The 14,360-nt window shown below is 45.1% G+C and overlaps 1 protein-coding gene across 4 annotated transcripts in view; it reads right to left on the minus strand.

The window, feature by feature from the left end:
* Positions 1-14,360, minus strand: part of EPB41L4B (erythrocyte membrane protein band 4.1 like 4B) — a 303,377-nt gene that overhangs the window by 158,972 nt on the left and 130,045 nt on the right. For all 4 annotated transcript variants that reach the window (XM_059728506.1, XM_059728508.1, XM_059728507.1 and 1 more), the window contains exons 4-5: positions 8,294-8,372; positions 210-254 (exon numbers count right to left, since the gene is read on the minus strand). In XM_059728506.1, coding sequence (XP_059584489.1) covers positions 210-254; positions 8,294-8,372 — 124 coding nt within the window. The remainder of the gene's footprint in view (positions 1-209; positions 255-8,293; positions 8,373-14,360) is intronic.

The following is a 14,360-nucleotide window of genomic DNA, read 5'->3' on the forward strand; positions in this document are numbered from 1 at the left end:
ATATGAATAGTCATTAAGGATGACGGACTTATTAAGGCTATCATATGGATAGTATACTATTGAATGTGTGGATTTTTTACACGATAAATATAACTATATTTTATCAATTAAGCCACGGTATACATATGAATATATTTCTGTATTCTAAGGGGAAAAAATATTGCCAAATATGTATTGAAACGAGATGAAAAAAAACAACCCATACTTACTTCCCTGAAAGAATGTCTTGCCGAAGCTGTAATACGAACAGGTACCTAACAAATATAAACATGAAACATCAGCTATATGAATAGACATGTTTCCAGACTTGGTCCTCACCAAAAGAAATACCACATTTACTCGAATATAAGATGAGGTCCCCTCCCCCCTCAATCAGCAAGGGGAAAAAGGCTCTTTGCCTTACATTCGCAAACAAGAAAACCTCATAAAGTCATTGTTTATCATTACATTACTGTCAAAAACAGCATGTGCTCAGTAATGGAAACCAACTATGAAGTTTTTGGGGGGGTTTTTTTGGAAAATTTTGAGCAAAACTCAATCATTCAAACACCATATATGATGCTACAACCAGCAAGTATCCTCCACCCCAGACATTTCAGCCTGGGGCTTCGGCTATTCCCAAATCCATTGGCAGGCATCCTATGTGTAGGCCCAAGCCCGGAGGTCTTGGGGCTCAGATACCCCTGAGTCTCACGTGCCCTTAGCCAATGGCTACAGGAGCAAGCTAGGGAGTGGTCCCCCCTTTCCATAAAGTAGGCATGTAGCCAAGATTCTCCCACTGAGAAGCTATATTAGACTCTCATAAGGTGTTCTATCTGCAGTGCATTGGACAGGTCTGCACCTGCTACTACACAATGCCATTCTAAGATGATCTCAGCTGGGTAACAGACCAATGAAGCAAACTACACCTGATCTTAGCCCACAGGAGGCAAAGAACCTGATTAAATGTACCATAAAAATAGGTTAGTACAAGCTGAAGCAAGCACAGCCATGCAGGTGCGCTCATACTGCGCTGCCAGGCATGCCTGTGTGGCCGTGCCTGCCATGCAGCTTAGAGAGAGTGCTGTGCCCAGTGTACTCAGTCCCTCTCAGTGCTGAGTCTTTTCAGGTCATAGTGAGCCACTACACTGAATACATTTCAACTCCCACAGCCAAGCTGTGCCTCTCTTTCCCGTTTTCAATTACTCCTGTTTTTCCATCAACCTTAAACATCTGACAAACAGTTCTCCCACAATCCCTCTTTCAATCTGTCTCCACCTGTCACATAGGATTAGTGTGGCCCCATCCTCCATGAAGTGAAGCCAGATCAGGTTGCCCTGCACCTAATCTGCATATAAATTTTTGGACCATCCCAGAACTCATGACAAGACCTCTCAGTTCCAGTCACGAGTTGGGGGCTTACTAGCACATGGATCATTTGTGGGGGTATCTGGAGTATATACACATTCTGAGCAGTGCTGAGATCACCAGGGCTTGAAACACTGCTAATTCTGCTAGGAACCTGCCCAATGCACTATAAGGTAAATCATAAGCCTTTTGGCTTTGGACTAATATCATCCATAGTTTACTAGGTACAAAAATGCTGCTTAAAGGTGTGTTTATGGAGTACCTATGCTAAAACTTGCAGACACTTCAAAAAGGTCAAATGCATCAATTCTGTAAGAATTAAGTCTATGGGTACCCATAACACAAAGTTGGTGTTTTCAGATTTGTCCTTCACTTCCATGTGCTCAGGGAGAGTGAGGTCAGATAGTAAGGTGTGGGGAAATAGTCACAGGAGAAAGAAGATAGGGGGTCAAAGCTCAAGGTGGCCACCTGCCCCAAACCAGATTTGGCCTCCACCCAGATTTATTTTCCTTGCTGTAACAGTGAGAAGGGAACAATTTCTAAGCAAACCTCCAAAAATTAGATTCTATACTTGGATATTTATAGGAATTTCATAATTTTCTAAATATAGAATGCATGGAGCCTGAGAAACGAGCAGGAAGAATTGGAAGTCCTCACAAAGTCATGGAACTATGCGACTGGAATAACAGAGACTTGACCAGATAGCTCTCAAGACTAGCACATGGTCAAAATAGTTCAAAATGTTCAGGAAAGACAGGAAGGGAAGAAGAGGAGGAGGAGTTGCGCTCTATGTAATAGAACTGTATGATTACTCAGAGCTCTGGTATGAAACTGGAGATAGGCCTGTTGAAAGTTAGGTTAGGGTCAGAAGGGAGAGCAAGGGTGATGCCATTGTGGGTGTCTGTTATAGACCAGGAGAAAGTAGAGGGTGAGGCTGTCTTCAAACAGCTAGCACAAGTTTCCTGATCACAAGCCCTGGTTCCCATGCGGGACTTCAAACACCCTGATATCTGCTGGGAGAGCAATACAGCAGTGTGTAGGCAATCTAGGAAGTTTTTGGAGAGTGTTGGGGACAACTTCCTGGTGCAAGTGCTGGAGTGGCCAACTAGGAGCCATTCTCTTCTTGACCTGCTGCTCACAAACAGGTAAGATTTAGTGGGGAATGTAGTAGCGAATGGCAACTTGGGCAGAAGCAACCATGAGATAAATTGAGTTCAGGATCCTGAGGAAAGGAAGAAAGGAGAACAGCAGAGTGAGGATCCTGGACATTAGAAAAGCAGACTTCAGCTCACTCAGGGAACCAATGGGCAGGATTCGCTGGGAGGCCAGTCTGATGGGGAGAGGAGTTCAGGAGAGTTGGCTATACTTTTAAAGAAACCTTACTGAGAGCATCGGAACAAACCATCCCGATGTGCAGAAAAACTAGAAAGTATGCCAGAAGACCGCTTGGCAGGGAATGATTTAGTAAGCTAAAACACAAAAAGGGAGCTCACTAGAATTGGAACTTGGATAAACAACTACAGAGGAGTATAAGAATATTACATATACGGGGATGATATCAGGAAGGCCAAAGCACAGTTGGAGTTGCAGTTTGCAAGGGACAACAAGAATGGTTTCTACAAGTATGTCAGCAACAAAAGAAGGATCAGGGAAAGTGGAGGTAACTTAGAGGATGCAGAAAAGGCTTAAGTACTCAATGCCTTTTTCACCACAGTCTTCACAGGCAAGATCAGCTCCCAGACTACTGCACTTGGCAACACAGTTTGGGGACAATGTGATCAGCCAACAGTAGGAAAGAACAGGTGAGGGACCATTTAGAAAAGGCCATATATGCAGTACTGTGTCCAGTTTTGGGGCTCCCACTACAGAAAGGATGTGGACAAATTCGAGAGAGTCCAACCGAGGGCAATGAAAATGGTTAAGGTTGGATATTAGGAAAAACTCCCTCAGGGGGAGGGCAGTAAAGCATTGGAACAGGTTACCAGCATTCACTCTAAGCTGTGTGGCATGCGTGGCCGTGCAGGTGCTCCTGGCAGTGCGGCATGAGCACACCTGTGCAGCCGTGCAAGCTGCACAGCATAAAAGGAACGCTGCAGGTTACCCAGAGAGGTTGTGGACTCTCCTCCCTTGGAGGTTTTTAAGACCCATATAGACAAAACCTTGGCTGGGATGATTTAGTTGGGGATGGTCCTGCTTTGAGCAGGGAGTTGGATTAGATGACCTCCTGAGGTCCCTTCCAACCCTCATTTTCCAGGACTCCATTTGGGGGTGATCTTATATGTGAGTAAATATGGTAAAACACTTAATGATAACACTTCCAGAAACTGACTTCTTGACTGAGATGGCCTTAGTGCATCCACCACAGCGAGTACTGTAAACACCTAGAAAATGTTCAGTACACTGAACACTCAGTAAAATCAGCAGAAGTGGAAAGCCTTCCTCACCTTTCAGAAGCCAGTTCCAGAAAACTTCCTAGTTTAGCACAGCAATGAAATCATAGACATGTACTCAGAAGTGAGCATAAGTGCAGGCTAAGTCAAAGGGATTTAAGTGCTTTCCTGATCTGGGACCAAAAACGATTGAAGCATAAAATTCCAAAGCACAGAAACCCACAGGTTCCTGGAGAAAGTGGACATTGACCATGGGGAATAGTCAGACAGTGGCAAAGAGTCAAACTGTAATGTTACTTATTCTTTTAAAAAATCAAGAGCTCTGAAAGAAAAAAACAAGGATTCTAGGGAGAGAGCTGATAAAGAAAGGCCTACCTATTGAATACATTGGGCACTTTCATGGTCACCCCTGCTGTAGTACCCAAGTCTCTCCCATTCTTTACTTAAAACTCGCCTCCCTAACTTACAGAGGGGACCTAAAACAGAGAAATGAAGCAACTTGTTCCAAGAGAACACAGGAAAGTCTTCAATGGAGCTCGTTCTTCTTCCATGCCCTGGGTTAGCACACCAACCTCAGGACTCGCCATTGCCCCTCTCAGGCTGCAGATTAGATTTTTGTTTTCAGAGAAATAAAATACTGACATTTTTCTAGGGGTGAAAAGGAGGGAAGGAACAGGAGAGGGATAGGAATGGAAATTGCAGTGTAGGACTTTGCACACAACCTCTCCTTCCCTTCCAACCACCTCAGAATACATGGCTCTTGCCATGACTTCTGGGTTAGGGAGTCTCTATCCGAAACAAGAGATGGAAACAAGAGATGGGTGGCAAAGATCCGCGTTCCAGCCTCTCCTGCTAAAAAAGGAGCTCAGAGATGAAGCTGATGATCAGCTAAAGACCCATCTAGAAAATAAGGCCCTGGGATTCAAAGCAGACATGGAACAAATCTCTCTCTTTCCCACTTTTTCCGTTCATTTCTCCGCAGGTACTTGAGAACATATTGGAAATAGGACAGAAAGGATAAGTCACTCAGTTGCTAGCATCTTCAGTTAGGACTCATTTAATTTTTCACACCACATCAAGATGAGAGAGGTAGTGAGTTGACCTTTCAATATCGAGTAGACTAAGCCAATTCAATACAGAAAGGGAAACAAGAATCAGAGGCACATTAGCAAGCTTTTTATGCCCTATGCTATGGAACAACTCATGATGCATAAAATTAGGAGCCAGATTTTTCAAGGTTAGGCCTGCATTATACATGTCTGGTGTATAGAACACAGCTACTACCTAATTTGCTATTCAAACTAGTTCATCTGCATTTATAATTAAATCGAGGAAGATGCACATGCATTCTAATCCAGGGAATCTGTCCCTACTGCCTTGCCCAGAAACATCTAAATCAGGGATGTTAAAAATACAGCTCACAGGTCAGATCTGGCCCATGAAGCCCTACAATCTGGCCTGTGGGCCTTGGACTGACCCAATGAGCCACAAAGCATGCACCATCCCAACCCCACATGCTGCATGCAATGTGCAGAGCCAGTCTGGCTGCATGCGGTGCCAGGGGCTGAACCTGGCACCACAGATGCTGCATGTGGCACAGGGGGCAGTCCAGGGTCTGGATTTCTCTCTCAGACTGTCCCAGAGTGCCAGAGACAGTGTGCAGGGCCAGTCCAGCGTGAGTGCTGCACATATCACAGGGGCTGATTTGAGGCATGCACTGAATATGGTGCCTTTGCCAGCCCGGACTTGCATGATGTCTCTGGGGCCACTCTGGATTAGGTCCACAACTAACCCCACGCACAGGAGCTAGCATGCAGGGCCAGTCCAGCACAGACACCTCATGCAGCACATGCTCCAGGCCCATTCCATTCATAAGCCCCGGACTAGGGCTGGGGTGCACTGCACACAGCGTGCAGGGCTGGTCCAGGGCATGTATTGCATGAAATACCTCCTCCAGAGTAGCTCTGAGAACTGGCTTTGGTGCATGGGGTTGGTTTGTGGACTGATCCAGCCCACAGAGTAGCCCTATGCCCCTCATCTGCCCCTAGATGAGTTTGATACCCTAGGTCTAAATCTCACGAGCTCTGTTGATGTCCGGGGAAAAATCCAGGCAATGCAGCAATATCACTTTGATAGCATAAGGGATACCCCAACTCTCCCCAGGTCAGTGAGACACTGCCATTTCCTTTCTCTGTGAAGGTTGCTAATGCATGCATCTCAAGTTGCGATGACCCAACATCAAATGGCAACAAAGGTTCAGTAAACACATGCTCTCTTAACTTTCTAATGAAAACTAATGAGGTCCTTCAGATAGAAGTGCTCCCATCTTTCTTGGTGCATTGTATTTCAGTTGTTTGCTTTTAATTACAAATGGAAGGGGCGGGGCGGGGGGGGGAAGAAGAGGGAATTTCATCACTTTCCTATTAAGGTGTTAATTGTGACAGCCTCAAAAGGCATCTAAATCCATGAAAATGTACAATATAAATACTGAAATCTAATATGATTTTGTTTTTCTTTTACACGCGATGACAAGATGATTACTTGGACTTTCCTTCAGCTCATCTCACAGCTTCCATTCCATTCTCACTGGAGTATCACTGAATTTGCACCTGCTCAGTTAGCTCATTCTACAAATTAAAGGGAAACATCCTCTAACCGGCAGAGGTCTGACAACAGGAACAAGAACTTTCACAAAGGGACTTCTATTCTTAAAATTTTTTTTTTTGCCTTGCCTAAACTTGCATGAGCAAAGATTGTGTTCAAATTGGTTCTACGTCTCCCCGCTTCTTCTCCATTATGTCAACATAGTCATTTGCTAGTTAAGTGAATTTCTTTAATTATACTTATGTTTGTAAAAGGAAAGAAACAGAAACACTATTTTGTAATTAGAAACAGCAATTAAAAGCATCTTTAATATTTTTCTACCGTTTTCTGTTTTTAGCAGTGATTGGCTTGCAAAAGCCATCAGATGTACTTTTATAGGAAATGTCTGACTAGATTACATCAATGATACATCTAGTCCAGCATCCTGTGCCTGAGTGTAACTAGCATCATATGCTTCATAGGAATGTGCAAGAAATCTCTTAACAGACAACCATGTTAACCTGACCAAAGGGTAAATTTAACATCAAACTTACAGCCTCATGTAAGAAGGCTTACAACCTTTCTAGCATATTTTATATATACACTTGTACCGACTATAAGTGAATTTTCTCATTATTATGCACATGCCTAATTTTTGGTTTTGACTCCTTGAAACTCTTGCACTAAATTATGTCAGTGGCAGTGAGTTCCACAGGTTAATTATGCTCTCTATAAAAGCATGTCCTTTTATCAGGTTATTGCTGTGGCAGTAAATTGAGAATGGGATATTGAAACCTTTGTGGTAGTTACATCAGTGGGCGATAAAAATTACCTCTTTAATCTGTTTGTCTCACAGCAGTCAAAGAAATACTGAACCACTCTAGCACACAGGAGAAGAAATAGTAAACAGGTCTTCTAGAAGGGTCTGATAAACACTATTAAAATGATCAACTTAATCTTTATAATCTTTAAGCAACAGGATGGCACAGAAGCTTGGCTTGATTAGCAGTGCACTGATTAACGGGAAACAAATTAAAAGGGGGAAGAAAAAGAAAGGAAGGAAGCGAGATTGACAGATTTTGAGAAATAGACAACAATACGGGATAAAATAAAATATGAGAGACAGGCCTACTCTCCCGTGTGAAATAAGCATGAGAAAAACTGGAAGGCCAAAGCATGAGAGAAGCCAAATTGGGCCAAAGACCTTTCTTCATTCATGATGCAAAATCTCATCCAAATCATGGAAGGTTCTCCAAGCAGAGATCATGGGTCCAAAGGCCACAAAACATCCTGTGATGTGTGGCATTTCCTCAAAAGGTCTCAGGTCAATCTGGGAAGTCCATACATGATTAGTTGCTATCAAACAGCTTTCATCAGCTCCAGGCGATGTGGGAGGTACAATGAAGGAGAGAAGAACAAGCGATTTACTATACAGCCACTCCTCCCAAAAGTGTGCTGCTGTTGGGTGTCTCAACATATTTTTCCTTTTTTGATGATCCACACCTGGGGTATCAAAACTGAAACCAACTAGTGGGCCATATTCTGTGTCAGCAGCCAGGATGCTGAGGAGGAAGCGGGGAAGGAGAGGAGGGTGGTGGTCATTCAGTCCGCAGAGCTTCCTTCCACACCTTTCTGCCAGAGTAGCTGTATCAGTTAATACCCCTGCTGCTCATCACCCCTTTTTCATGTTGCTGACTGCCACTGATTTTCATTGCCAAAGCCCAAAACTCATGGACAGCTGGAAGGAAATAACACAAGTGCTCTTCTAGACAAAACAATATGAGAAGCCAAAGGAAAAAAAAAAACTTTAGTAAAAGGTAGAAAGGACATTACATCCCTTAGATGCTAAAAAACCCCAAGAAGTCTGAGCATGATACATATTCACACCGAGGCAGTGCACATAACACAAATATCTCCCCCCACAACTTAACCGCAAATATAACCCTATCATGAGGCATTAGTTTATTCCCTACCTTGTAAACTCCTCATGAAGGTTGTTTGGTTCTGATGAATAGTATTTAATTCGAAAGTGCAAAGTGTAAGGAGGTCCAACTGTATGTAGAGAGAGTTTAAAATAAAGTTTACACAGGTTGTGATCTCAAAACAGCAGAGTAAAAAAATGAAAACAAGAAATCCTCATCCTACTAGCATAAGTCTGTATCTTAAACAAAAACATGCATGCAAGAAATTAAGGACTTGTATACACTGTAGTGGAAATGTCCTCTGGGGAACATGCTATACCCATCCATGCTTGCAGAACTCTCCAAACCCAGAAGTATGCTGATGAGGATGCTTGGGGACCTCCCTCTATTAACACACTCAAACCCTCATTTTCTGGCGTATCTGCAGATAAGAGTGGGTAGATCATGGCTGGGCCTGTCCTGGGTAGGACATGCTGTTGCAGAAGTGTCAACATGTGCTAAGATAGCCTCAAGTGGCCCATAACTCTGCCTCTCCAACCAGTATAGTAATTAAGCAAAGATTCATTTTTCAAGCAAATATTTCTCCAAAGGTTTCTCCTGTAAGGTACTGTGAAACGAAGCAATTTCAAATTGATATGAAAGTGCAAAAAATCTCGCCTCACTGCTAAAAGAAACTCTTCTTTCTGTTTCCAAACATGAATGCCTAAATATTGTAACCCGGGTGGCAGCCCAATAGTTGCCACCCCTGCCCAAATATCAGGGATGGTGTGGTGAGAGTGGCGCAGGGCTTCCAGCCAGCACCAATTTACTTTCCAGCAGGCCCCTGCTCCCCACAGAGCAGCTCGTGGTCCCAAGAAGGTCTAACACGTAACTGATTTAACTATTTACATTTTATTTACAAAACAAGAATAATAGGAAAGGTTATTTACAAGTGAACTGAAATGGCATAACCAGGATCACAAAACAAACCAGAATGCATTAGTCAACCCTTGACTCAAGAACCACAGGCAGCGTAACTGGCAGCTTTCAGCCACTGCTGAGATGCTACAGCAAGGAAGCAGGGTGCTCGTTTCCAGCAGCTCTTACAGGTTTCCCAATAAGTGACAGACTGCAACAGTGTAGGCTCTTCTGGTCTGCAGCAATTGAATTGTATCAAACCCACACCCCCACAAAGAGGCTGAAGGGTGACCCTCCATGGCAACCAAAAGGCAAGCAACAACCAACAGAACAGGCTCCTGCAGCAATTGGCATGACCCAAGCACAAAGCTCAGGGACTCCATCCAATGACAATCAGCTGCAGAATAAGGAACAGGACTGAGTCCTCTCTGGAGCAGTCAGTGGCAGAGGGTCAGCAGCACAGGCAGCTCCCAGGGGTTGCTGCTCTAAATCCCTGCTCCAGATGACTGGCCGAGCACCCCACATGCCTCGCAGCTCACGTATCCTGCTTTGAGCGCTGGCCTGCGCCCCGAGCTCCTGGGGAACCTCATCCTGGCGCTCTGCTGTTCCTCAGGATCCCAAGGCCTTGCCTGCCGCTGTCCCGCTTCCCCGGGGGAGGTAAGGGGTTTCCTCTCAACTCACCGGCCCAGCTCCCTGCTCCGGATAAGGATGCCACCTGTGCACCTGGCTGCTGCTGCTTCTCCGCAGTGGAAGGGGGGCGGGGGCGACTGCCTAGCCTCTGGGATGGCTGGCACATCCATCACATTGCGATGGGGCCTTGGGGCACCAGATCTCTGCCCCAAGCCCTGGCCGCTGCTCCCTCTCTGCTGCAGGGCTGGAGGCATGGCTGATTGCCGCTGCCTTCTTCTCCCAGGGCCTTCGAGGCTCTTCAGAGGGGTCTCTCTGCTCCCTCTGCTGGGTCAGCTCACCCCAGGTCTTAGACCTCCTGCGTTGTTCCCCGGAGTCACTGTCAGCAGCCCCCAATGCCAGTTCGGCCACTGCTTTTATCCCCTGCAGCAGTCCCTCCCTGACTTGCAAACCAGCCAACCAGGGCTCAGGGTGGCTGGTCCACAACTCCGGCCATTCCCCTTCCGTGCAAATGAGGGGATTGAAAACCCCTTCTTTCAACTGGCTTCCCCTTTTCTACAGGGCAGGGCTCCCCTGCTCCGCCCTTGGGGTCGCTCAGAGTTCACTGGCACTGTTTCTAGCCCGGTAAGTATCTCAAGCCAGTCTGGTAAGCCCACCTTGGCAGTCTGTTACAATATGTTTAGCCAATACATTTTTGCTGATTCATATTATCATGATGTGCAGGTGAAGATCATAAACAGACTGTATGTCATACAGGGCTCTAGAGGTGATAACTATTACCAATGAAATGCACCACACAACAGACAGAAAGCCAGTGCAGTTCATGAAGCATACTTGCAAGATTCATAGACTTTTCATAGATACTTGCATAGACTCATAGACTCTGGGCAAGTCTACAAGCAACATAATCTGACATACAGCATAATAAACAATAGAATTTTACCCAGTCATGCCATAAGTGAAGGAAAAGTGTCTGTCTAGTTAAACTGTACCTTCCAGAAAGACATCCAGTCTTGGCTTGAAGATATTGAGACACGATAGTATCTATCGAGGTTCTTATAACAACCACCACTGTGGTATGTGTGCACCTACTCACCACTTGTTTTACTAAAGATATGTACAACTGAAAGGTTGTAGCTTTTAAACAGTCTGTTAGGGATACAGGAAAAAGTGCTTTTTAAGAGTCACAAACTTGTGGATCAGTAGAGACATCTACATCCTCAACACACTGGTCATGTCTACATGAGACACTGACTGCACAGTAGCTAGTTACTACTGCACAGTCGCATCGCATGGCACAAAGCGTCATGCGATGCTACTGTGCAGTAGTAATGAATTACTGTGCAGTCAGTGTCACCAAAAGCCATTTAAGGACCATATTGTGCAGTAACTGCACAGTCATTTAATACTTGTATATGCAAGAATAGGCTATATCCCACAGAAAGAGAACTATTGCAACTCTTATCAAATGGCTTTGCTTCCCTTCTACTTCTCTCAGCACAGCTCACAGCCAGCTGGTTTTCACATAATCCTCTGTCTGGATCATGCACTGGGAAAGCAACTAATCCTGCTAAAATGCTAAGAAATACTTTTTTGTTTCTTAAAGGCAGCTCTTCCTTCTCCTTGGCATATCAGAGAATCCACATCTGCTGATCACTTATCTAATTACAGGAAAGTAGACTGAGATGTGATGAAAAGACAATGATAGAACCATAGAATCATACAAAATTAGGGTTGGAAGGGATCTCAGGAGAACATCTAGTCCAACCCCCTGCCTAAAGCATGACCATCCCCAACCTCGATCATCCCAGTGAAGGCTTTGTCTAGCTGGGTCTTATAAACCTCCAAGGATGGAGATTCCACAACCTCTCTGGGTAACCTGTTCCAGTGTTTTACTACCCACCTAGTGAGAAAATTCTTCCTAATATCTAACCAAAACTTCCCTTGCTGCAAGTTGAGACTGTTACTCCTTGTTATGTCATCTGCCACCACTGAGAACAGTCTAGCTCCATCCTCTTTTGTATCTCCTTCAGGTAGTTGAAAGCTGCTTTTAAATCCCCTCTGTCTTCTCTTGTCTAGACTACATAAGCCCAGTTCTGAAGCCCCTCCATATAAGTCATGTGTCCGAGCCCCCTCATCATTTTTGCTGCCCTCTGCTGGACTCTTTAAACTGTCCACATACTTACTGTAGTGGGGGGCCCAAAACTGAACAGAGTACTACAGATGTACCCTCACCAGTCCTGAATAGAGGGGAATTACCATTTCCCTTGACCTGCTGGCAACACACCTACCAATGCAGCGTAGTATGCTGTTAGCCTTCTTGGCAACGAAGGCATACTGTTGGCTCATATTCACCTTACTGCCCACTGTAACCCCCAGGTCCTTTTCTGCAGAGCTGCTACCCAACCAGTCAGCACCAGTCTGTACCAGTTCATGGGATTGTTCTGTCCTAAGTACAGGACTTCGTACTTGTCCTTGTTGAACCCCATGAGATTCCTTTTGGCCCAATCCTCCAATTTATCTAGGCTGCTCTGAATCCTAGCCCTACCTCACAGCATATCTGCTATGCCTCCCAGCTTGGTGTCATCTGCAAACCTGCTGAGGGTGCACTCTTTGCCATCTTTCAGGTTGTTTAAGACATTAAACAAAACCAGCCCCAGGACCAACCCCTGGGGCACTCCACTTAATACCAGCTGACAACTAGACATCGAGCCATTGATCATCATCCTCTTAGCTCAATGCTCTAGCTGGTTTTCTATCCACCTTACAGTCCATTCATCCAGCCCATACTACCTTAGCTTGCCTGTGAGACTTACGGGAGATGGTGTCAAAAGCCTTGCTAAAATCAAGGTATACCATATCCACTGGTCTCCCCGAGTCCACAGAGCCAGTCTTTTCATCATAGAAGGCAATCAGGCTGGTCAGGTATGACTTGCCCTTGGTGAATCCATGATGACTGTTCATTATTACCTTTTTCTTCTCCAAGTGCTTAGAAATGCATTCGTTGAGGATCTACTCCATGATTTTTCCAGGGACTGAGGTGAGGCTGACTGGTCTGTAGTTTCCTGGATCCTTCTTTTTCCCTTTCTTAAGTATGGGTACTATGTTTATCCTTTTCCAGTCATCCTGGACCTCTCCTGATGGCCGTAAGTTTTCAAAGCTGATGGCCGGGGCTCTGCAATCTTATCAGCCAACTCCCTCAGCACCCTTGGGTGCATGGCTCCATGGACTTGTATATGTCCACTTTTTCTAAATAGTCCCTAACCTGTTCTTCCATCACTGTTGGCTGCAATATAAAGCTAAGCACCAGTATCTTATCAATGACAATAGTGCCTAAAGTTCTTCACTATCTACTCTATTAAGTAGCATGAATGAAAGCATAGCATCCTGCAAGCCTTCAATGGAAGGTCTCTTTGAGCATTTGTACCCATGTTTGTGCCGCAGCACCAGACGCTTTTAAGAGTGCCTGACACTGTGGTGCACACATTTGTATAAATGGTGAAATACATGTCAGTGCTGAGAAAATGGCAGTGGCATGCTTTTGAACTAAAACACAAACAAAGGTGTTTTAGTTCAAAAGCCCACTGCCGCCATTTTCTCAGTGCTGACCCACATTTTGCCGTTTAAACAAATATATGCAACGCAGCACCAGGCGCATCAGCTCGCATGCAGAGTAGACTCAATTAATCAAGTCTGCTCTGACACGGCCTCCAGTGTGCTGCAGCAGACATATGTTTGTATATATATGCCCCTAAAAGAGTATCAGTAGCAAACCCAATGCTTCTATGCTTCTCACAGAGCAAAAAACAGAGTTACTGAAGAAAAAGAGCATCCACTACTCCCAGATCCTGCAAAACTGATCAGCAAAATCTTCTGATCAACAAAATCTAAGATTATTGGTTAAGTCTCTAAATCAAACATGAACACTTGGCCTGTGTCCACTGCCAGCAGAAGTCAGCTGCCCAAAACTGCCACACTATATTATATCCAGATCTATAGATATCCAGGATTTTGTAAAGTGGGGTGTGAGAGCAATGACTGGCACTGCAAGGACAGCTGCACCCCCACTCCCAGCCTCCCCCTTCCCTCCCCCCACAATTTGGGGCAAGCAAACCTCACCACAAAAAGCAGCAAACTAAGGACTACTTTTAGGTCTCCAAACCAGAAAAGAACCTTTGACCTCTGCTGCCTCCATTCTACTCTGTGTTCATTGCCAACCCCTCTCTCCTCCTCTTCCACTGCTACTGCTGTCCCAGGCTGACCAGGGGGCAGAAGGAGCTCCAGAGCTACTCCTGCCACACTACAGCCAGACTGGAAGAAGAACTGGGCTCAGCCAAGGAAAACTACAATGGCAGCAGCAGCAGTGGGTAGGTTTTCCTTCCCTGAACCTGCAACCAGGCTGGCAGAGCACACTGTGGGCAAGGTGGAGGATTGTGGGGGGAGACTTATCTCCTTCAGGGACTTAAAAGAAGTTCTTGGCTGCTGATCCTGGGGTGTGGTCAGAAAGGCAGGTATAACCATGTCATTATACCCCCTCTGGATCCACCCCTGCTCAGGTCTAAAACCAAACTGTTAAGAAACCATACTCTGAAGG

Source organism: Alligator mississippiensis, chromosome 5 (genome assembly GCF_030867095.1).
Source record: "Alligator mississippiensis isolate rAllMis1 chromosome 5, rAllMis1, whole genome shotgun sequence".
NCBI lineage: Eukaryota > Metazoa > Chordata > Crocodylia > Alligatoridae > Alligator > Alligator mississippiensis.